The following is a 23,009-nucleotide window of genomic DNA, read 5'->3' on the forward strand; positions in this document are numbered from 1 at the left end:
CTCTGGTGTCTTACATGATCCCTGGTGCCTCGGTGGTGGCTCATGTGCCGCTCCAGCTGCGAGCGGTAGGTGAAGGTGTAGCTGCAGTGGGAGCAGCTGTAGTTGTCCTCGCTGGTCTCGTGGCGATACTTGATGTGCTCCTTCAGCGAGGCGTTGCGCTTGTAGCCCCGGGAGCAGTACGGGCAAGTGTGCAACGCGGAGAAGGAGTTGGGGGTGCCTGGAAGAGGTGGTAGATGGAGAGTGAAGGGTTAAGACCTCTGACCTTCACGTGACGTACAGAACATACAACCTCTGTGAGCTGCGTGTTGGAGCCTTCATGCCTAAAGTTCACACTACCTTCAGCCAGTTTATTCACATAGAGCTCTGTGTTTACATCATTTACATATTTTTCAAATCTCTATGTCTTACATAATCTCTTTCAATTTCTTTCAAATCTCTATTTTGCTTCTTGTGTTTCATACTAAAGAGCAGAAAGGGGATTTGAAACTTTAAAAATAAATTTGAGAATTTACTGGAAAGCTTTTTTGTAGAGACTGGCTGCCACAAATAATGACCACCAGTTTTATTTATTGTGACTTATATGAACATAATAATATATACAAAAAGAAATATTTCTTTTATTTATCTCCTGTGGAATTTAGTGGGAATTAATGTTCAAGTATTAAACAATAAAGCAATCTTGAGAAACATAAACGCCTCATTATGTTAAAACAGCAAGAACATTTTACTGCTGTCAGATTTTATTCTGTCATTATTTCTATTTTATTCCGTTCTACTATAAAACTTATTGATGAGTCCAATTTTCTTTCTATAACATCTGAAGCTGATATAAAAGTTTTATTTTCACATTTAAAATCTTGTCTCCTATCCTCAAAACAAAACACTGTGAAACCCAAAACACCCTGATGCTGTTCCTAATGTGATCAGTACAGTTATCATATTAATATCTTTAAGCAGTGATGACATGATGTGAGTCAGCCTTACCGTTCTCATCGGCGCCTCCTGTCTCCACCGGACTCTGCTCGTCATCGGGGGCTTCAGGATAGATGACGGCTGTGTCTCCCTGCTGGAGGATCTCCTCCACTAGTGCATCCTTCGCTGCCTCCTCTTCCTCCTCCTCGGACACATACTCCTCCTTCACTGAAAACACACATGAGCACAGGTCAGGATCATTTCAGGTAGACGGAGCAGCAGGAGCACAGGTTGATTCTGTTTTTAAAAAAAGGACCAATTTGCTTTTCTGGGGCAATAACTATCCACCCAGCTGATTATGTGGACAATGTGATATTTTATTTAATTTGGCTGTTATTAAACCCTTACATCAGATTATAACAAAGATACAATAAAAATACTTTTCCTCCTTTTGAATGAAGAGATGATTCTGTATTTTCACCCTCTTCTTGACTGTGATTCTGATTTGCAGAATCACCACTAGAGAGCGCTGCAGGGCTTCTTAATGATCCCTTGTCATGCTCCTCTTGAGCAGCCCACTTCCAGTTCTGAGAAATGTCTGCAATATATATTTCTAAAATCAAATAATGGAGAGAAAGAAATCCCAAAATCATATTGTTATGATTTTGTGTCTCTTTCTTGGAGGTTCACTGGATTTTGTTGATAATCCGTCAAGTTAAAAGAGGGAAATCTCCAAATTTGGATTCAGGAGTTTTTAATTTAACATTTTTCTCGAATTCAAAGATTAGAAAGGTGAAAAGAACATCAGCTAAAAAGCCTTTAAATTATTCTGCTTGATGATTCTACCTGGACTCGTTCTGTATGAAACCAAAGCCTCTTCTACACGTGTTGCACCTCTTCTTCATCCTGAGAAGTTTGTTTTCTTTTGTGTTTTTCATTTAGAAACATCATCTACGCTGAACATTTTAAAAGGGGGGGTGGCAGGAAAGGTTCCACCAAATGTCCAGAGCCTCTCATTTGGACTTTTGCGTTGTCACATACGACCACATCGGTATATTCCAGGGAAATGTCCAGAATTCAAAACAAGTCTGAAAGCAGCTCAAGTTTCAAAATGACACCAACTAATATATACCACTGAAATAAAGACCTTAAAGATCTTGTGATAAAAGCAGCACCGAGCTCTGCAGGAATAAAATCATCTTAATTCATAACGTTTAACTCTCGTTCACATCCAGCAGCAGCTGACATGTCCTGATAGAACAGTGTAGACGACGTCTGACTTCACCCTGAACAGCTGTTCTTCTGTGGACGTGACACGACGTGGTTCCCTGGAACCCAACTGAACCTCACCGGGAATAATTAAACCAACGGGCCTGATTTTAATGAGGCACGTCAGAGGAAAATGGCCCCGGGACGTACCAGTGGTACAACACTGACACAGTCTGTCCTCCACAACACTTCCTCTCATTAAAACCAAACACAGTCCTCTGTTCAAATTAACCTCAGGTACGAGACACACAGGGACGGATATGTTTAAAGATGCAGCAACCACAGGCTGAATATTTAAGGTGGTATGACATTTAAATGCACTTTTTAGAAGATGTCACGCATGATCACAGAAGAATTTGTGCTTATTATCTAAAGGAGAGGAGTTTAAGACCAGCCTTGATAGAAAGCTCGGCTGCATTTCTCATTTTATACAATCAGTGGGTTTGTTTGACTATATCGAGATTTATGAAATACTTTAAATCCCCGTCACAAACAAATAACAACCAAAAAAAGGTCAAAACCATAAATCTTTAATATATTAAATGTCGAGTTAAGTTCGCAGCCTTTGTTTTGGGAAGTAAGATTTGTGTTTGTGTTGTGTAACTAAAGACTGATGCATTCTCAAGCTGCTTCTTTATTTAATAGATGGATAAATACTTTATTGATCCTGCAGGGAACTTAGACATCCAGACGCTTATAGGAGAGTTACAAAGAAAAACAGCACACGTGTGTATAAATACAACAAAGTTATAAGAAAGTATGAAAACACACAATCATCTACAGGTTTACTGTATCATCTGATATGGTTTCAGGTTTGAGGTTCACAGTAAAATAGAAACCAGCCTATAAAGGGTTGGTTTGCATGTTAAAGTGGTTCTGGATGGATTCAGCAGGACAATCAAGTGTGTGTGTGTGTGTGTGTGTGTGTGTGTGTGTGTGTGTGTGTGTGTGTGTGTGTGTGTGTGTGTGTGTGTGTGTGTGTGCGTGCGTGTGATAAATTGATCAATGTCACTTTCTGTGTGGGAGAAAAAGCCATGAGGTAGAAACTGTGTCTCCATGGATATCGGCCCGGACCCGCTGCCAAAGGCCACGCCTCCTCCTGCTGAGCCTTGTCAGGGACAGGTGCAGCTGTGTGTGTGTATGTGTGTGTGTGTGTGTGTGTGTGTGTGTGTGTGTGTGTGTGTGTGTGTGTGTGTGTGTGTGTGTGTGTGTGTCCTCGTAAAGTGGCGGGACCAGGCCAAGCCCCGTTAAGCCTCACATTTAACGCACAGATCTGTGCTTCCCATGATCTCATCTAAGAGCTGTCCAAATATCTCTTTCCCCCTCAGAGACCCACTCGTCTACCTTTCATTCTTCTTTCTCCACCTCTTTACTCACTCCTCTTTTTCCTCTCGCTGCACCTCCTCCTCCACCTCCACCTCCTCCTCCTCCTCTCTACCCACATATCCTCCTCAGCTCTACATTTCCTTTTGTCTCGCTCACGTCTTTCTCTTTCTCTCTCTCCGTCTCTCTGAATTCTTTCTCGGGGGTATGTCCACATTCAGCCTCTTCTTCTCCACACGGCAAACACTCTGCTGCTGAGTTTGAAAACCGAACAGTGAGGAGACTCGGAGACGTCAGTGAACTGAAGTTGTGTTGAGTCAGTTTCACGTGAAGACAACGTGGACTTTGATCACTGCTTTTAAATGTCAGAGCCTCACAACACTACACACAACACAACAGCAAGTGATATAAATGACAATCCCAGTAGAACAGTGCAGGAGCTGCTCACCAGGTGACACGTAGCTTCTGATATAAGGTGCAAATCAAATCACTGATCATTTACGGAGCAACATAACCTGAGAAATATGTAAATGCACAGATGATTCGCCTTTTTCATAAAGTTTGCCATGCAGATTTATTACTGCAATGCAAAACTATGATGTTATCAGTCAACTGAAGCACCTCATCATTTTATTCAGATGGCAGTTTAAAAAAAACCAACACCTGACGTAGTTCTACTTCTAGTTTTGCGATATGCTCAAAGATTATATCTAATATAAGGAATAAAGATACACAGTGCACGGTGCAGGTAACACAATCATACAGTTGATGGCTCTGACACAAAAATAAAATCTCCCTCTTCTCCTTTTCTTTATCATCGCTCCTTCTCTTCCATGAGTATTTCACGATTCCCCCAAAATTCTCTCTTGCCCCTCAGTGTTTTTCGGAGCCCCCCCCCCCCCACCCTCTCTCTCCTTCACTTGCTTCCCTCCATCTCTCCTCCTCCCTCCTCTCCTCTCCTCTGATACACCTCTGCATATTTTCCCACCACACTCTACAATTACACTTAATGCCTCGCAAAAAGAGCTGCACAATAATGACGACCAGGTCCATGCAACACACATACACACACACACACACACACACACACACTCCACATGTGGACTATCAGAAGGGAATGAAAACAGGAAATAATCTGGTACATACACACACAACAGAACACACTTGTGCAGACACACACACACACACACACTGCACTCCTCTACCTTGCCAGAACCTGTCACTGGGAGTCCGTGGTGAATTTATGAGGCAGGATGGATGTGAGCTGCAGTGCGGCCCAGACTGCAGGGGGAGTAGCAGACTTTCATCTCCCCCCCCCCCCCCCAGAACAAGCGGCTCTCCTCTCTCCTCAGACCAGGAGGACATGAAGGAGCGAGACGCAGACAATCCAAAAATATCACGCAAACTCTTTGAAGGGGTCCCAGAGTGGCTCCACCGCATTGCATGACTTTTCCATGACTTCCCTCCAACACAACCTCTTGAGCTCTTCCTCTCGCTCTAAAGAAAAAGAAAATGTTTCTCCTTCCTGGTTTCGTTAATGTTTTTCTAAAGGAGGGAACAGGCTGAGTTCTGCTGCAGGTGGAACACAGCAGGTAAGGTCACAGCACGAGGCTCCAGCTGAATGCTTTACGTTACACTAGAGCACACACTCAAGTTGTCATCCTAAATTACAGGTCAAGGGTCAAAAAACACAATATACAGATAATAAATAAACTTTCTTTTCTCTGCTGTATGTGGCAGATGTTTACTGCGATCTCAAAACTAAGTAACTATGTCCATAAGGAGTCTAAAGCTGTTTTCTTTCTATAAAACCAAACACCATCTATCACTCCATTATCCATATCTCCTCTCCCTTTCTATTCTGCATTGTCTTGTCTGCCAGTAGCACTGATATCAGGCTCTAATGGCCGCGGCTGAATGACCTGCACCGCGAGAACAGCGCCTGCAAAAAGTTATGGAAGAAAGTTTCTCCAACAAAAAGTTGAATAAGTGACGCTAATGTTTACCGAACAACAACAAGCTCAGCAAAGCTTCTGTGCATAATTAACAGCTAATAATATCCTGAGCAGCAGCAGCAGCAGCAGCAGCTATCACTTCAGACCCAGAGGAGAGGCTTTCACTGAGTATCTGAAGAGGGATACTGGAGGACAACAGGAGAAGAAGGGAGGCACGTGCAGAAAAAGAGCAAGTGAGGTAAAAGAACAGGGAGATGAAAAGGGATCAGCGAGTGTAGAAAAGCATCAGGTACATGGAGGAGAAAGGGAGAGAGAGAGCGGAGAGAGAGGGAGGAAAACAAAGTGGAGGAGAGCGAGCGCCGGCTCTGACACCATGTAAGGCTTTATTCAGCAACAATGGAACAAGCCTTCAGAGCAATATCTCCGAGTGTCACATTCTCGCGAGTCTCCCTGGTTTTAGTATTTCCTGCTTGGCTGTAACGAGCGGCTGCTGAGATGAAGGCAGATGTTTGCGTGGGCTCAGCTGTTTGTGGGGAGCCGAGGATTATGGGGGGGGGGGGGGGGGGGGGGCATTGTGAAGCGGTGTAAACACAGGCTAATCAACCTCTGGGGCTGAATGCAAACTCGGCTTTGCACTCTTCTTATTAAATCTCGTGCTATTTTTATTGTATACGTGAAGCTGTGTCATGGTTTCTGGGTAAGAAGCTAATCCGCCCAACTTTCTTATAGCGGAGAAAGTCTGTGCAGGTTTTAGATGTGAGAGTTTTTAAAGAGCTTTTAGAAGCTGTCAGGAGGTGAAAAGGAAAACACAACATAAAGACGTAAAGCTTCCCCACAAAAAACATCTGTTCTTGTGTGAACTTCCTGCAGCTGCTGAAACTCCTCAAACCATATATGGGCAGGACAGGAGGAAGGCCCAGAGGAAGGACAGAGTGGGACTGGTTGAGAACCAACACAAGGTCCAACTGGGAAGAATCCTGCAAGACCGAACCTGCTGCGTGTGAATCTACAAGAATAAAACCCGCCTGACAAACGAGATGCAGTTTGAGCTGAGTCGACTCCCCATGGCCACACACACACACACACTCCCAGTAGAGCTAGTGAGGGAAACCATTACAAGGTGGTTTCACCGATTTCACAGTTAACAAACCATCTCCAAAAGGGAACGGACGAGGAAAGGAAAATGTAGAGTTGATGAATATATGTAGAAAATGTTTATTTTTCCAGCTTCTCAATAGTAAAGATTTCCTCAAGTCATCAGAAGATATGGATCAGGACTTAAAGATATTATTAATGACCATTTTTGACTATTTCTGACATTTACAGACCATTCCATTATCACAATTATGTGCTGTTTGAAATCTGTGATATTGCCGACCTGTGTAATAAAAGCAATAATGAATAAAGGAAAATCAATGTGCCTCAGTCCAACACGAATAAATCAATGTGTAGGAATATCTGATGGAACCCAGGACAAAGATTCACTTCTTATCTGGAATATTTGGTCTTAATTTCTGAATCCAGGGTCGATGTGGAGGTGCGTCCTCGTTCTTTGTTTCCAGTCCAATGTGTTGACACAGATTTCAGACACACATGAGGCCTATAAAGAGCTGACCCCGGATCAGACTGCTGTATTATTAAAAGCGTGACCTTATAGAGCAGGTATGGGAGTTATCCAGGTTTTACTGGATGTGAGAGCTGCAGATTATGCAGGCAAACGTCTGCACGGCTGCAGGCGGGATTATACATTATTTAAAGAATTATTGATGCGTGTGTCTATTCCTCAGACATGTTTACTTTCCCTCCTTCACGTTTTCACTCTTTCATATCCTCTTATTGCTCAGCCTCTCTGTCTTCTCATCGCTCTTTGCTTCTCCGTCGATCTGGAAAGTGTCCCCCCCCCCCCCCCCGCACCGAGCTGTGATTGTGTTCAGCTGACTCGAGCTTTTTTCTACACAAACAACACTGGCAGCAGATCGCTCAGTGTGTGTGTTGGTGTCCTGGCACATTATGTAATTAAGAGGGAGGGAGTTTGTGTACGACTGTTGCACAATAATGCAGAATAATGCACAGTTAACACAGAGAACATGAGTCTGCCTGCATCTGTCCGGGATCGGCTGCACTCGATACCAGCTGAGTGGGTCATTATTCTCCACAGTAGCATCATCCACTGAAACAGGAGATCCATCAGATCACCGAACAAAGATGAGTGCTGTGAGTTATTAGCTACACAATGGACGCTGTGATTGTCTTTCTGGCCTCTCACCTTCTTTCCAGGAGCCGTTGGGGGGTAATACTGTTGCGGTGGCGTCATGGCTGTCCTGTGGCGTGGTCACCTCCACCTTGATGGCGGCGGTGGCGGTGGTGGTGGTGGCGGCGGCAGCAGCGGCGGCCTCCGGCTCCTGCAGGCTCTCCTCCTCCACGATGTGTAGCTTGTCCTCGTCGTCCGAGTCCGAACTGGCCTCCAAGCCATTGTTGAAGTCTGTCACTGCAATGAGGAGAAACAGAAGGGAGAGATTATTAAATATGTAAGATTACAACCAGACAAACTCAAATTTACCTTCACCAAGGACTTAAGGTTATCTATTAACAGGATTATGCAAAACTACTGGACAGATTTCCACGAAGAAAATCTACAATATCAAGGACTTTATGTTTTTAAACTTATTTTACAGAATATCTCCATCAAGCCATGAAAACAAAAGCAACGACAGTCGGTAAAAACGAGACAGTCGGGCCAGTAGGTGGCGCTCAAGTCCACTTCAACAATCCATTCGAATACACTGTGAACTTATTCTCCTGTCCCCGGATTTTAAAGGGACCATCAGGCCTTGAATGAGGTTTGTGCTCTACTCTAGTTTTCAGCGAAGATGCAAAAAAGGCAAATGTGTTGACAAAAAAAACCACACAAATCCTCTGAATCAATTCAACTCTACAGAAACAGCTCCTCTCGTGTAATATCTCAATATTGAATTGCATGTTTTCTCCTCCCGCCTCCTGCCTGTGATCCAGCCGCAGTGAGGGGATTCCAATCGGCTGTTACCGGCTCACTGTGCAGGAGATCATCTCCACCGCCTCACATCCATCACTGGGACCTGAGCTACACACAGTTGTTTCTCCCCTCATGTGCACGGAGACGACATAAAACTGAGCCCAGCGCAGCCGTGGGGGGGGAAATAATCACTTGTTTATCAGCCTCAGAAAGCAAATCTATTCTACACTGTGCTGCAGTCGGTGAGTTTGTCTGTGGGTTAGTGCCTCTCAATGGGAGCTCAGGATGAATAATGGACCAACCGGACTGGTGTGAATGAGCCCGGAGGAAGAGGTGTGTGTCTGTGTGTGTCTGTGTGTGTGTAGCAGGAAAGCTGTAGATGTGGCAGAGACCAAGGTGTATGTGGATGTAAGTGATGATGAGCACTATGCTGTAGGTAGGATAATTGCCTTTTCAGAGTCAGCATGTGTGTGCTCGTGTCTGTTATCTTAAATGAGTGTGTGAGTGAACACGTGTGTGTCTGCATGTGTGTGTCTGCATGCGTGTGTACGCTCTCTGCAGGGAAGCTGTACGTCTTGGCAGAGGTGCTGAAGAGGCCTAATGAGCAGGAGAGCCCGGGCTGCTTGTTCACAGGTGACAGGTGCACGCAGACACACACACACACACACACACACACACACACACACACACACACACACACAGGTTCCAAACCACATAACAAGCTGTGTGTGTCTGTATGAAACGGGGAGCTGTGTCAGGTAGCGCCGCTAACCACTCACACACCCCTGCATGCACATGTTGCAGACCATGTGACGCACACCTATTGTGACCCACCTAGGTCTAAGACACACCCAGAGCATGCACCCCCCCCCCCCTCCCTCCCACACACACACACACACACACACACACACACACACACACACACACACACATCCTGTGTCACCACTCAGACAAGATGTGGCTCTATCTGGAGACGACTCTTGTCAATTCTCCAGACTGATGAGTGGGGCTCAGAATATAAAAATGTGTGTGTGTGTGTGTGTCTGTGTGTGTGTGTGTGTGTGTGTGTGTGTGTGTGTGTGTGTGTGTGTGTGTGTGTGCGTGTGTGTGTGGTGGGGGCGTCGATGCGTCCCTGGATCGATGAAAGAGGCTGGGAGAGTCAGAGTGGAGCGAAACAAAGGAGTCGGAGGTGAATCCATTCAGGAGCTGCTCTGTGCTGTCATTTCATATTTGGACATTGGATTAATATATGATGTTTACACAACTTTTGTTGGTCGCCACTTCCCGTTCTTGCCTCTGTGTGTGTGTGTGTGTGTGTGCGTGTGGGTTTGTGTGTTTATTTGTGTCACCATGGCCTATTTTCCAGCTCAGTACAGCAACATTTACACGTGGTATAACACTGATGTTATCAGTGACAGTTTTGCAGTTAATCACATTCTAATTCTGGATTAAGCTTCTAATCATGTTCTAGATTTACAGATCAAACGTCCATCACGTCTTGTTTTCTTCGACTAAATATCCCAAACAAATTATCATTTCATCTTTATTGCCAATCAAAAATATAAAGCTTGATAACCACAACAGACGATGAGCTCCAGTGTCTCTCCTCCCTCACACAAAACGACCAGACCGTTCTCCGTGCAGCTCTAATAATAAAAAGTCTATAATTTCAGATAAACAGCTCGACACCACGGAGGCCGCCGGCTGCTCACTGGTGAGTTATTCTTAACAGTGTTGGCTGGAGGGGAACAACAATCAGCTGAGCACCAGATAACACAGAACACTGGAGAGGACACAGAGTGAGAGCCTGAGCTGACACAGTCTGTTCACTCTTCAGAGGATGAGTAGATCAAAATGCTCAGGAAAAAGGAAAAAGCATCTTAAGGACAAACAGGTTGAAGTCAGAACGTCTTGAAGACGAATAATCCGGAAATTCATCATTCCTGCTTCGCTGTCCTCTTATTGTCAGAGTGCAGTTACCACAGCCGGAGACAGGGGGCGTGGTAGAAAGGGCAGATAACTGCTTCCCATCACATGAGATGTAACAGTCTCACAACAACCTCTCTCTTGTGTGTGTTTGTTTAGGTTGCAGAGACAGAGAGAGAGAGAGAGAGAGAGAGAGACAGAGAGAGAGAGAGAGAGAGAGAGAGAGAGAGAGAGAGAGAAAAGAGAGAGACCCGTCCACATCATGAAGACGAAGTGTCAAGTGAGCTGTTAATCCTCCATCTGGAGGTCTGCACGGAGGAGAGGAAGAGGGAAGTCTAGACCGTGGCATTCCTCCCTTCCTGCCATCCATCGCTCTGATTAACAATCTGTTTCATAACAGGCCCCTTCGTTATTACTCCGAGTCTGAACTCATGTTTATTACTTTAAAAACTTAACTCTGTGGAGAAATCACTGGAGATAAATGTTGTGTATCCTCTCGACACCGAGCTGGTTTAGCAAAGAGCGAGTGAGTAGTGACACACAACAAACCGTGGCCTGGACTTCTACACCGGCTTTTTATTTACTTAATTATTGAGTGAATCAGACAGAACTGAGACGTGAGGGCGAGAGAGCAACGAGTCACAGGGTTGAATTCATCACATCCAGACCGCAGTGGATCTATCAATCGTCTATTGAGGAAATTAAAAACTAATTATAATAACACAGCGACATCTGCCCTGTAAAACAGCTGCGTCAACTCCACTGGTCCCAGTGGCGTCCCAGTTAACACTCAACGAAATAAATAACTTCTACCAACAGTTACGGCAGCAGTTCACCGAGCGAGCAGCCGGAGCATCTGACTTCTTCAGCGTCGGCATCAGTGAGCCCGACCCGCATCAGGACACGTGAGCCTGCAGCAGGAAGTCATGTGCGTCTGACACACAACAACACAACCCTGACTGGACCACACGGCGGAGGATGTGGGTCAGAGGTCACCCGCTCTGCAGTGGGAAGAGGCGCAGGAAGCCTGAGTGTGTGCGCTGGTTAAAAATAGACCGTCTGCAGATACAGCACAAACTACATCAGGATCATGTCGGCCTTCATCCCCACGACTTCATCAGCTACATGAGCTAAATGCTAACAGATGAGCTCATAGTGAAGATGCTAACATAGTGATGTTGGGCAAGTACAGTGTCTTCCAGGTTAGCTGCAGGCTAACAGCTGCTGAGGGCTTAACACAAAGTGATGGGAAATTATATAAAATGTACAGGTACTGGGTCATAAATGAAGTATTTATGATCAAAAGGGTTTTTCAGGCCTCAATGTCAATATATCAACATAATGCCGACCTCATGGTGGCGCTAGATGAAAGGTCAGAACTTCATTTAAGTTCTATATGCTTGGTTATATTGTTGTTTTCTTTTTATTTATAGTTATTTATAATATAGTTTGTGGTATTCGTTGTTTATTTGTTTGTCATAAAGATTGAATAACGACATCTCAGGAATCAAATGTTATTTTGATTTGTTTATCGGCCGATATAACGATATCGGTCATGTTTACTACCTAGTATTGGTATTGAGATCTGCCCCGAAAATCCATATAGGTCGGGCTCTAGTAGACACATCAATAATGTCATATTTCTCAAATTGAACAGTGACAACCACTAACACGTGAGTAGCTCATCACGTCATTAATTAAAGACGTGATGATGAACTCCGGCAGCTGAACAAAGCTCATTAAACTGAACCTGAATGAAAATGACTCAACTCCTTTTCTTTATGACTCACTATTGAAAAGTCCTAAAGAAAGATGTGTGAGTAAAACATCAGAGTGTGTGACATGGCCATGAGTCTGTTTGTGTGTCTGTCTGTCTGTCAGTGTGTGTGTGTGTGTGTGTGTGTGTGTGTGTCTGTGTGTGTGTAGTGGCCCAGGGCAGCTGTGCAGGATGGGACCTCTGCCAAGCCCCTAACAGACAATTACCCCACTGTGTGTGTGTGTGGGTGGGTGGTTGTGTGTGTGCGCGCGCATGTGTGTGTGTGTGTGTGTGTGTGTGTACATCACTATAGCTGTCTGTCTGCTACTCGATGTGACCAGACTTTAACATGCTGAGCAGCTGCACACAGTCGGCCCTCTTAAAGGGACAGTCACACATTTTCGATAACAAGCTAATGTTGTGGAACAAATTCTATAGAAATAAAGTCGTCTTTTTTAGAAAACCAAGATTATCTTCATTAATAATTGATCTTTACCCAAATTTTTTTTAGTTTTATTTTGCCTTGATAATTTAAGAATCCATCTTAAACAATGACATCATCATCTATTTGACATTTCCACCATTAAACAACTGAAGTTACAGTTGAAATAAAAACGTTGCTGCTCGTGCAACAATTTTTCTATAAATGTATTAGTTTATTGGCAAAAAAGAGTTTTGGTATGTTGAGAAAAAATGAATAAAGTAGTAGATTATCTCTGGCTGTGGGGAATCTTAAGGAATAAGTTTTACTCTTTTTCTTTTTGCATGTTATGGCCAAAGCGATTGAGATTTAGCAGCACAACCACAAATCAAAAACAGACATTTCCCATAAATTCTACTGCTTCCTGTTGCAAAGAGACTGTTGACACCTCTCTTCCTTTCCTGGTGAGGGTAACCAGGTCTGAACTATTGTTCTCAGCTGGTTTTTAACCTGAAACAGCACCGAACAAAACAACTTAAGCTGCTGACCCCAAGAAACTCTCGCGATTGTTGACTGAACTTTGTGTTTTTTGGTTTAAGGTCACACTGAATGACCTTTCACCTTTGAAATCCAGGTGAAAAAACGACTACAGGACAGGACTGTAAAATGTTAATCCAGCTCTGAGTCATGTTCCTGAGGTGTCTGTTAAAAGTCGACCTCACGAGGTGAGAGCGCGGCTGCGTCATCCTCCCAGACGGGAGAGGAGAGGTGTGGTCGCTCGGCTCCCTGGCACGACGCTCCGTGTTTCCATTCCCACCTCAACACTACAGCACCAACAATCTCTATATATAATGTCTTATAATTCAACATGGGTGTGTGTGTGTGTGTGTCTTTGTGTGTGTGTGTGTGTGTGTGTGTGTGTGTCCAGAGTAATCAAGGCCTTCCAGCTGCTTCCTGCTCAGGTGCTCAATCAGACCCCATCAGCCCTCTCTCTCTCTCTCTCTCTCTCTCTCTCTCTCTCTTTCTCCCTCCCTCCCTCCCTCCCAGTGGGAACAACAGAATCACCGGAAGCCCAGTGAGACCTGCACTGGGGCTGCGACCCTGAGAGATAAGAGCATATTGTCCTTAACGTGGCCGTGTACCTGATTATGAGAGACTTGATGAGAGAGCGTACACTCGGATTCATCAGCCTCTCGATAGAAGTAATCACATTCATCTGAGGATAAAGCTCCTTCAGTAATTCGAGAGACAGCGCAGGGTCTAACATGTCGTGTTGGAAACCAGGAGGATTCTGTTACTGCTCAGGTGAAACTGCGCTGGGCTGTTATCAGTGCGCCGCATCGGCCTCTGCCCTCAAACTGGAGGAAGTGGTTTAAAGCGCATGTAGAAACTAGAGATAGAGGAACTGGCAGATGTTTTTTTTTTGAAATTTTCATCAAATTCTTAGGGAATAACTCGTGGATCTCGATGGGGAAAATTCTGCATATTCATTTAAAGGGACAGATGGGCCCTCGTGGTGGTTTGTACAATATGTCCAAAACGCTGCAGGTTTAAAGGAAGTCCTGGATCCGCCCCTTTGTCCTGGATCCGCCCCTTTGTGTAATGGTTTCTATCTTAGCTTCGTGGAAATCCCTTCAGCAGTTTTTTGCGTAATCCAGGTGACAACAAACTAAGCAACTAACAAACAAACAACCAAACAGAGACCACTCAACCACTAACTATATCTAATTTCCATATCAGGGGGAGAAGAGAAACAACGAGGGGGTATATTCCATTCTCACAGGGGACATTTAACATGAGTCATATCTTTAATAGTCACTATCATTTTCAGACTTCAGACATTCAGACTTTTACATCATTCTCAAACTTTGCAGAGATGTTATAAACTTCACAGGTGACGGAACAACACTGTGGCTGACATCATTTCCCCGAAGCTCCGATATCTGCTGCAAGTGGCCGTGACTCAGAGGACGACCACCTGAGAAACTACTGACAGAGTGTGAGCGCATGAGTGTGAGTGAGAAGTGAGGTGTGATCGATGTGTGTTAACTAAACCAGCAGCACAGTGTGTGTGTGTGTGACTGAGAATATGCATCAGGTTTATGATGTGCACACGGGTACACTCTGTATTTGTGTGTGTGTGTGTATGTGTGTGTGTGTGTGTGATGATTCATTTTCAACAGGGGGTGGCGGTGCACAGGGGGATTACATAATATTCTCAGCTCTGATCTCAGGCCTGTTATAGCTGCCTGGAAAAACTGCTGCACCTCTGCAATCAAATCAGACGTCTAATCAACTGGAGTTCTTCAGTGACTCATATAAAGTGTAATGGGTGAGGAGGTTTGCACTGAAGCTGCTGGAGGGCGAGAGCCTTCTATAAAAATCCTTCTGTCTCATTAGTCTCCTTAAAGTAAGGGCCTCAGGATGTAACTCTCATTTATTTATTCTTGTTTTCTCTTTCCATAAGATAAAATTCTAATCTTAAAATAATGCAGACGGAGCCTTTAGCTGCTCTCAGACCTGCACTGAACTCCGGAGGATCTCCAGACCTTCTCTGGAGGGGCTGCTTGTGACATCTGAGGGAGAGGCTCCAGAGATTGTCTTCTCGGGCCTGTCCCCTCGTAAAAACTCTGCAAGAGAGCTGGTGCTGATAAGAGGTGTTGATGATGTAAACTAAAGAATCTCTGCAGCGCCAGGCCCTCATCTCTGTGGTGTTGTGAATCCGTTTGAAAGACAAACTTAGGTGAAGGTCCAGATCCAGACATTCTGCGGAGGTCTAGACTAAAAATGTCAAAAGAGATGTTCCAGAACCAGCATTGGAAACAACTCAGGTGCTCCGGTCAGGCATCACCGAGCACGTAAATCTATGAACTGATCTGACACCACGTCTTTAAAGGTACAGTTTCTTCTTTGTGACTCCAAAACAGCAGTAAGTGCTGTTTTAAGAGACAAGAAGAAGAAGAAGAAGTGATTTCCGGTAGTTTAGCATTAGCCAAATATCGCTAAAATGCTTTGTACCTCATGTAAAACTTCAGTTTCGAGGGAGGAAACTAGTGATACCAGTTACAAGCCTAGCTAAATGCTATAAAGCAATGACAGCAACACAGCATTTTAAATATTATATATAATAAAATACGCTTTTTAAGTTGTTATTTTCAAATGCACTCGTGTTGGATCAGTACTCGGTATCCGGGGATGGGGGGGGGGGAGAGAGAATGGTGTTAGAACATCTCTACAAAGCCTTAACTGTTAAATGTTTTCCACTGAACAGTCTTAAGTTGTTGCTGCTGCCAGTTCCAGGGCATTTCTCTGCAGGCAACCTGCACTCTGACCTCTGACCCCGCAGGGGGGGGGGGGGGGGGGGGACGGGACGGGACGGGGGCGGACGCAAGACAAAGGAAGCCGTGAAAGGAGTTCCATAAAAAAAGCGTCCCACTGAGCCTGTGTTTGTAAAAACTGATGCATCTTTAACGTCGCCCTGCCACACTGGCTTAAACCTGACAACACACAGACACACACACACACACACACACACAGACACACACACATTTACTCAATCCACTGTTTGTGTGTGTGACAACTGCTTGATCAGCAGGATTTAACTCTCTCTGCCAACAAATGGGTCACACACTAACACGGTGCTATTAGGAGTTTCCTCCCACACACATATACACACACACACACACACACACACACACACACGCACACACGCACACACACACACAAATGAAGTATAAACACAGCTTTGACCTACATATCAATGCATCCCAGTCCGTCATGTGCAATGTAACATGTCACATCTCTCTCTCTCTCTCTCTCTCTCTCTCTCTCTCTCTCTCTCTCTCTCTCGCTCTCCTCACACACACACACACACACTCACTCACACAGGAGGGAGGTATTCTACATCTCGGTGAAAAAAGATCACATGAACGAATTGAACGAGTGAGCAGATGTACACATACAGGAAATGACATATGGGGAAGTCGGGGGTCGGGGGCGGTGGTCACTTCCTGTTTACCTTTGTTCTGTCCCTCCTCCCGTCTTCCCCTCTCACCCGCTCAGCTCTTCTGTCGCTTTCTACCACTCAGTAGATTTAACTGAATTATAAAGAGACGTGCACAGCTTTGCACAACAGAACAACTTACTGAACTAAAATGCAGCATTGATCTGCTCATTTAGATTTAGATTCATATATTTATAGATATATATTTTATTTGCATATTGAGCTCAGTATCAGCTCCAGTGCAGATTCCTCCACCACATCACACTGGTTCCTGCTCCAGCCCCAGTATCACTAAAAAGGTGTTTCACTGTTTCCATCAGCTCCCAGTGACAGGAAACCACCTGACACGTGGAAGGTGCGACTCAGAGAGAGAGAGTCTCGGAGCCGCGGCGTCAGGTCTGTGAGTGTTTTCAGGTCTGATGGATCGATTCCTCTCTCGCTCGTCACCTGCTCACTTCTGATTCACCTCGAGGAAACGAGAGGAGCATTAGTAATATCAGCAGCTGGAAACTCCCCTGCTGCCGGTCCAGTTCTTTTAAATGCAAACAGAAGTGCTCACTTCAGAGCGAGCACTCAGCAGCCCGCAGCCCGTCACTGTGTGTGCATGTGTGTGTGTGCGTGCGTGTGTGTGTGTGTGTGTGTGTTTTATGTGTGTGTTTGTGCAACGTGGGTAAGAGTGCATGAGAGGTGTGTGAGAGATGAGCGAGGCAGACAGTCAATCACATAACCTGCACTGTCATACTCACTCACAAACTGCCTCCCACTCTCTCTCTCTCACACACACACACACACATACAAACACACACACTCTCTCACTCTTCATTCTCACACACTCCAGCTCTCCAAAAAAAAACACACACACACACACACGTCCGCACTCATGCAACCTGTGTGGCAGGGGCGTTTCCCTCACCGCAGCTGCTGCAGAGGAGAGCTCATGCCCTATCTTATGTTTAATTTAATACAGTACATGCATTAATCTGCCGCATCTGGTGCACACACAAACACACACACACATACAAACAAATATACACACACACAAACAAACACACACACACTTATCTTCTCTGCCAAAAGACCATCCATACCAGCTCTACCTCTGGATTAAAGGCTTTTGTACAGTAATCTATCCTGCATGATTTATTGTGTACAGTTACTGTTTGTACACTCAACTCACTGGGTCTTATCTCCGGCTCCTCAATTAAGTCCCTGATCAGAGTGGAGCGGCAGGCAAACACTCACAAGGTCAGAACTAATGAGATATTAACAAACAAGTTACACAAAGCATGAGTCTGTCTCAATGAATCATTAGGAAAGAAACTAAAACCATCAATACATGAAGCTTCTGAGAGTAAAGAGTTAATTTAACAGGTTTGAAAGCAGAAAGGAAACTGCTTTCAGTTTCAAGGATCAACCCGGATGTGATGTTTTTTAACAACACAAACAAAGAGCAGCTAGAAAATGTTTAGATTGAAGCATGATATCTTCCATTACCGACATATATACCGATATATAAATCCTTGACTCAGTTTTCCATTATGGAGGTTTCATCTTAGGTTTCTACGTTTCCCTGTTAAAGGTTTTGTTCTGGTGGATTTTTTCCTTCCTCTTGTTGAGGGATAAGAACAGAAGAAGCTCTTCACCGTCTTAAACCCTAAGAGACAAACGGGGATTTGTGAATCTGGGCTTTACAAAACACAATTTGATTGGTTGATCAGCAGCAGCATGGACACACACAGGCTCTGATGACACACACACTGAGTCAGAGAAGCAGAGTATGACTGCGCCGCCCCCCCGCTCTTATCACTAATGTATTTAAATCCCAGGACCCCTTCAAAATACGATTTAGGAACAAACACTGCAGCCGATGGTGAAACATCAGTCACCTGCAGGAGAGAGAGAGGCCAGCAGGCTAATCACAGGGACGCCCGCCTGACCCGCCCCCCCCTGCGGCTGGAAGAAGAGCCCGGGGAACAAGAGGCCGGGTTCTGGTGAAATATCTCTTTAATAGCCTTCTGAGTCTGAAGGCTTAGATGGAGGACAGGTTCGAGGGCAAGACCTGAAGTCAGGCAGAATAGCTCAAAGAGATACGTGCATGTGTGTGTGTGTGTGTGTGTGTGTGTGTGTGTGTGTGTGTGTGTGTGTGTGTGTGTTTGTGTGTGTCGTCTCCAGGCTGCCACGCCAAGAAGAAGAGATTAACCGGAGCTGGACTGACCCTGTTTTATTTTTTTTCTGTCTCTGAATCAGACCAGTGGAGACAAAAAGACGAGAAACGTTACATAAGCTTTTGAAGGAGAACCTGGTGATGAGCTGCGGTGACCCCGGTGGGTCCAGAAGGCCTCAGCCAGTCTCTCCCCCCCCCCCCCGCTCCTCCTGGGCTCCAAACTCTGCCGGATCCTGACGAGTAGCCGGAGCAGCTGTGAGACACCGAGAGGAATCAGGGGGAGGTGGATGGAGAGAGAGAGAAAATCAATCTGATGGCTTGAGTTTCCGCGCCAGGGGCCACACAAGAGCCCGGCTGACCAGGGAGCGGCTGATTCAATTTACCTAAGAAGCCCAGCTGTTACTGTGAGTGTGTGTGTGTGTGTGTGTGTGTGTGTGTGTGTGTGTGTGTGTGTGTGTGTGAGAGAGAGAAAGAAAGAGAGAGAAAGAAAGAGAGAGAGCCAAAAGAAACTAATACACTAGCACTTTTCCATTCTTCCCTCTATCTTTTTGTAATTCCATTTTTTATGTAGATCTCCAGTTAGACTAAAACATTAAATCTTGTTGGATGGCTAAATGAGTGTGTGTCTGTGTGTGTGTCTGTGTGTGTGCGGGTGCTCTTTCATGGTGCCTGGGCTCATGGCAGGCTATATATTATCCATAAATCCCATGGATGTGACTCTTTGATTTTATTATGGGCACAAATAGACTGCAGTGCATGTGCAGCTCGACCTTCAGTGAACAGGTTCCTTTCAGAAAGACGCCTCACGACACTCTGCAGCTTCCAGGCCTGTTTGTGTGGATCTGTGTGGAGCTTTACTTTGTATTCTCACATGTTCAGACACAAATTGACTATTAAAAGACACAACACAGAACTTCTCTCACTTGTTAATAATGAAAGTACAGTTATTCGTGGCTAGCAGCCCACTAGCCTTTCTCACCTGGGGCAGGCGACCTTAACAAGCCAAAGAAACTCAGCCTACAATCTACCTTGATATTAAACTCTATTAATGTACTTCAGTGCTGATGCAGTTCAGAGAGGATGAACCTGAAAGTGCAGCTGGTGACCACCGTCCTGATGGCTGCCCACGGCCTCTTGCCCCCCCCCCCTCAATGAGCAGCCACGTTTCAGTGTAAGACCAGGGGCCGGGGAGGAGAGAGTGCAGCCAAGCCAAGAGCCACGCTACGCCAATCAGTGCTAAAGAGGTCGGAAAGGTCGCTGCCCGGCTGCCGGCGCACACTGACTGGGAAGGAGCAGCGACAAAGCACGGAGAGGCCACCTCAGGGTGGGGGGGGAGGGGGAGGGGGGGGGTCTGAGGAGGTTTTGTGAGCACATGGTCTTTGACCACATGACTCACTGGGGGACAGAAGAAAGCAGGGCAGACAGCTTGTGGTTGAAATGCAACAATGGCGGGAGCCAGAGCTGCTGCTGAAGCCAAACACTTGAATGTAAATCGGTTCAACCGGCAGCAGAAGCAGAAGCAGAGGAATCTTCCCCGGTGACATCGGCACAAACACAAGCTACACACAAGCATCACATGGTTGTGATTCCAGCCAGAGCAGCTGATTCATTTGACTCCACACGGTCACAAGAAGATAATCTGTGTGTATCCAACAAATTTCTTAACTTAAACCTGAACAATTCTCATCTAACTGGACCATGTCTCCACTTGAACACTCCACTTGAATATCAACCAATTATTCCCTCGACATAACACAACGATCTGTACTGGAAACCATCAAGAAGCGCCCAGTGCTCTGTCAGAGATCAATATATGAACCTGTTTGCTCACATGCCTTCATCTCACTGCTATAAGGTCGACTGTGATATATCAATGAGCCCAAGGTCTTTAGTTTCATATCAAATACCTCTTATGCTTTTCTATTTATTCATGGGAATAATCTAGAAAACAGCTGCTACCATTGAATCGACAGTTCTGATAAAGATCCTCTGTCAATGTGATCAAAATGATTGAGTAGGTCACCTTGTCTTAAAGTGGTTGATAATAATCATAATAAATTTGATCTTGATCTATAAAATCTACAAAAAAAAACTTAAGAACTCAGGATAACATATTCAAATGTTTTTAGTTTTCTTTAACCAAGCAATATTATTAATAGCTTGGATAGTTTTTGCTTCTGAAATGTACCAAATAGTTTTTAATTCACTAAACAATTTATTGACACAGCACAAAGATAAATAAATGTCATTTTTACCAGTTTCTCCAGATTGTACCAAACCAGCCTGATTTCTGTTTGTGTTGATCCTTGAACACAGATTTATTTTCTTTCAACATAACCCAAATCAATCAGGGTATATATATGTATAAATATTAGCTAAACGCTCCAAATGCCATCATATAGAAACACCATGGTGAACAGCTGCTGGGTTCCTGTCGTCTCTCAGACCCGGTGCACATCTGGAGCAGGACTCCTCCAACCAGCTTGTTATCCAGCCCCAGATTCCTGTGAAATGTGCCGACGCCACACTCTCTCTCTCTTTCTGCCGTGCACAGACACAGACACAGACACAGCACTGTGCACCTTGTGATCAGCAGAACAAACAACAGACACACAGACATGCAGCGGATGACACTTTTGTAAAGCTTCGGCGGTGCTGGGGATTTGCTATTTGTATTTGCAGCCCCTTAGGATCCTGTGTTGTTTCTGCCGGAGTGACAGATACTGGTGGGAGCAAATCTAGGTCATCGCTGTGCCCAGCATCGGAATTTCACCCACTGGTTTCCCTGCACGCTGGTTTTTCCAAGTGTGGAGCGGTGTCTGAGTCTCATCCATGCGTTCACACTGCCAGCAGCGGACTGATAAAGATCTCATATATCAAACTCCTCCGGTAGAACTTTTCAGTTTCGGGGCTGTCGACAGGTTACCACATTTTACTGCCTCCTGCTTCCCTCCCAGTGAGATTTCACATTTAACATCCAAAAACTGAACATTCAGAAAGTTTATGACGGAAGAGCACGGAAAGTTCTCAGGCTGGTGATAATAAATCAGAGAAACTGAAGGAAAACATGAGGCAATCCCACAGCATAGACACACACAGTCTCTCTGCAGACGACTACACATCCATCCATTATCTGGATCACATCCCTTTAGGGTCGCAGAAGGGGGTGGAACCAATCCCAGCTGACTGGGAATGCATGTATCCTCTACCTACACCCAGGTCACACACAGGTCACCAGCGACAAACATCCACTCACACTCTCATCTATAACATGAAACCCAGCTGGATTAAACACATATGCTCTAATCCTGGTCTGCATCAGGAAAGTGGTAGATTTATTCATAATGTAGATGATTGTTTGAACGCAGCCTTTGTTTTCAGGGTGACTTCTGGAGACCAGCGGTGTCCTGGTGGACAGTGGAGGGACACCTACACGCCTCGGTGTCCTTCACAGGAAATCCCTTCTTGTAATGTCGGTGATCTTGACCTTTGACCCCCGCGTGCAGGAGGAGACATCGTTCAGGTATTAGATCAGGGAAATATTAGAAAACAAAGTGACAGAAAGGATCTGTCCGGGCAGCTCAGTGGACTGATGCATGTTCCACATTATCGCTCTGGTCCTGCGGGTCCTTGTGACCTTTAACACCCGGCCCAGCCCCCCCCCCCCCCCCCCCCTGACCTTCCTCCGTCCTCCATCTTTCCTGTCACTCTCCACTCTGAGTGTAGGGGGGTGTCTGAGTCAAACTGTTGACTCAGATTACAGAGAGATCACAGAGGCGATTCTGAGTCGTCTGTGAAAGTGAAAAACTCAAAGTTCAGAGAAACACTTTAGTTTTTTCTGCTCCGTGTGTAAACAGCGTCTCCACTGACCTTCACCACCGCGGTTATCTCACTGGACGTGTCGCTCAGGTTCACCTAGTAGGTCTTTAATTACACAGACCAGTGTCTCCACTCCCTGAGCTTCACCCTCTGCCTGTCACAGCCTTAAAAACCATTTATAATATAACGATTATCATAAAACATAATGTGAGGTGGAGCTTCAGAGCCACTCGGGTGAAAGCTCGGCTGCAGAGGAGAGGACTCAGTTACCTCCGACACTTCTTCTGTCTCAATCCACACCCAGAAGCTTTCATTGCAACTCATAATGTATTTGCACTGATTTCATATCCATTAGGCTTTGTGATTCACTGGAGCTAATGAAAGAATATCCTGCAGGCAGGCAGGTCATTGTGGAGGCTTTCAGCTAATCAAAGATCAGGATCAATAAACTGAAGAAGGTAATTCTGCA

At 45.1% G+C, this 23,009-nt stretch overlaps 1 protein-coding gene across 1 annotated transcript in view; it reads right to left on the bottom strand.

Annotated features, from left to right (window-relative positions):
- The window catches only part of zeb1a (zinc finger E-box binding homeobox 1a), a 48,780-nt gene that overhangs the window by 9,387 nt on the left and 16,384 nt on the right, over nt 1-23,009 (bottom strand). Inside the window, exons 2-4 of the mRNA XM_053438561.1 lie at nt 7,726-7,947; nt 985-1,140; nt 15-217 (exon numbers count right to left, since the gene is read on the bottom strand). Of these exons, the coding sequence (XP_053294536.1) occupies nt 15-217; nt 985-1,140; nt 7,726-7,947 (581 nt within the window). The remainder of the gene's footprint in view (nt 1-14; nt 218-984; nt 1,141-7,725; nt 7,948-23,009) is intronic.

Source organism: Pleuronectes platessa, chromosome 13 (assembly GCF_947347685.1).
Source record: "Pleuronectes platessa chromosome 13, fPlePla1.1, whole genome shotgun sequence".
NCBI lineage: Eukaryota > Metazoa > Chordata > Actinopteri > Pleuronectiformes > Pleuronectidae > Pleuronectes > Pleuronectes platessa.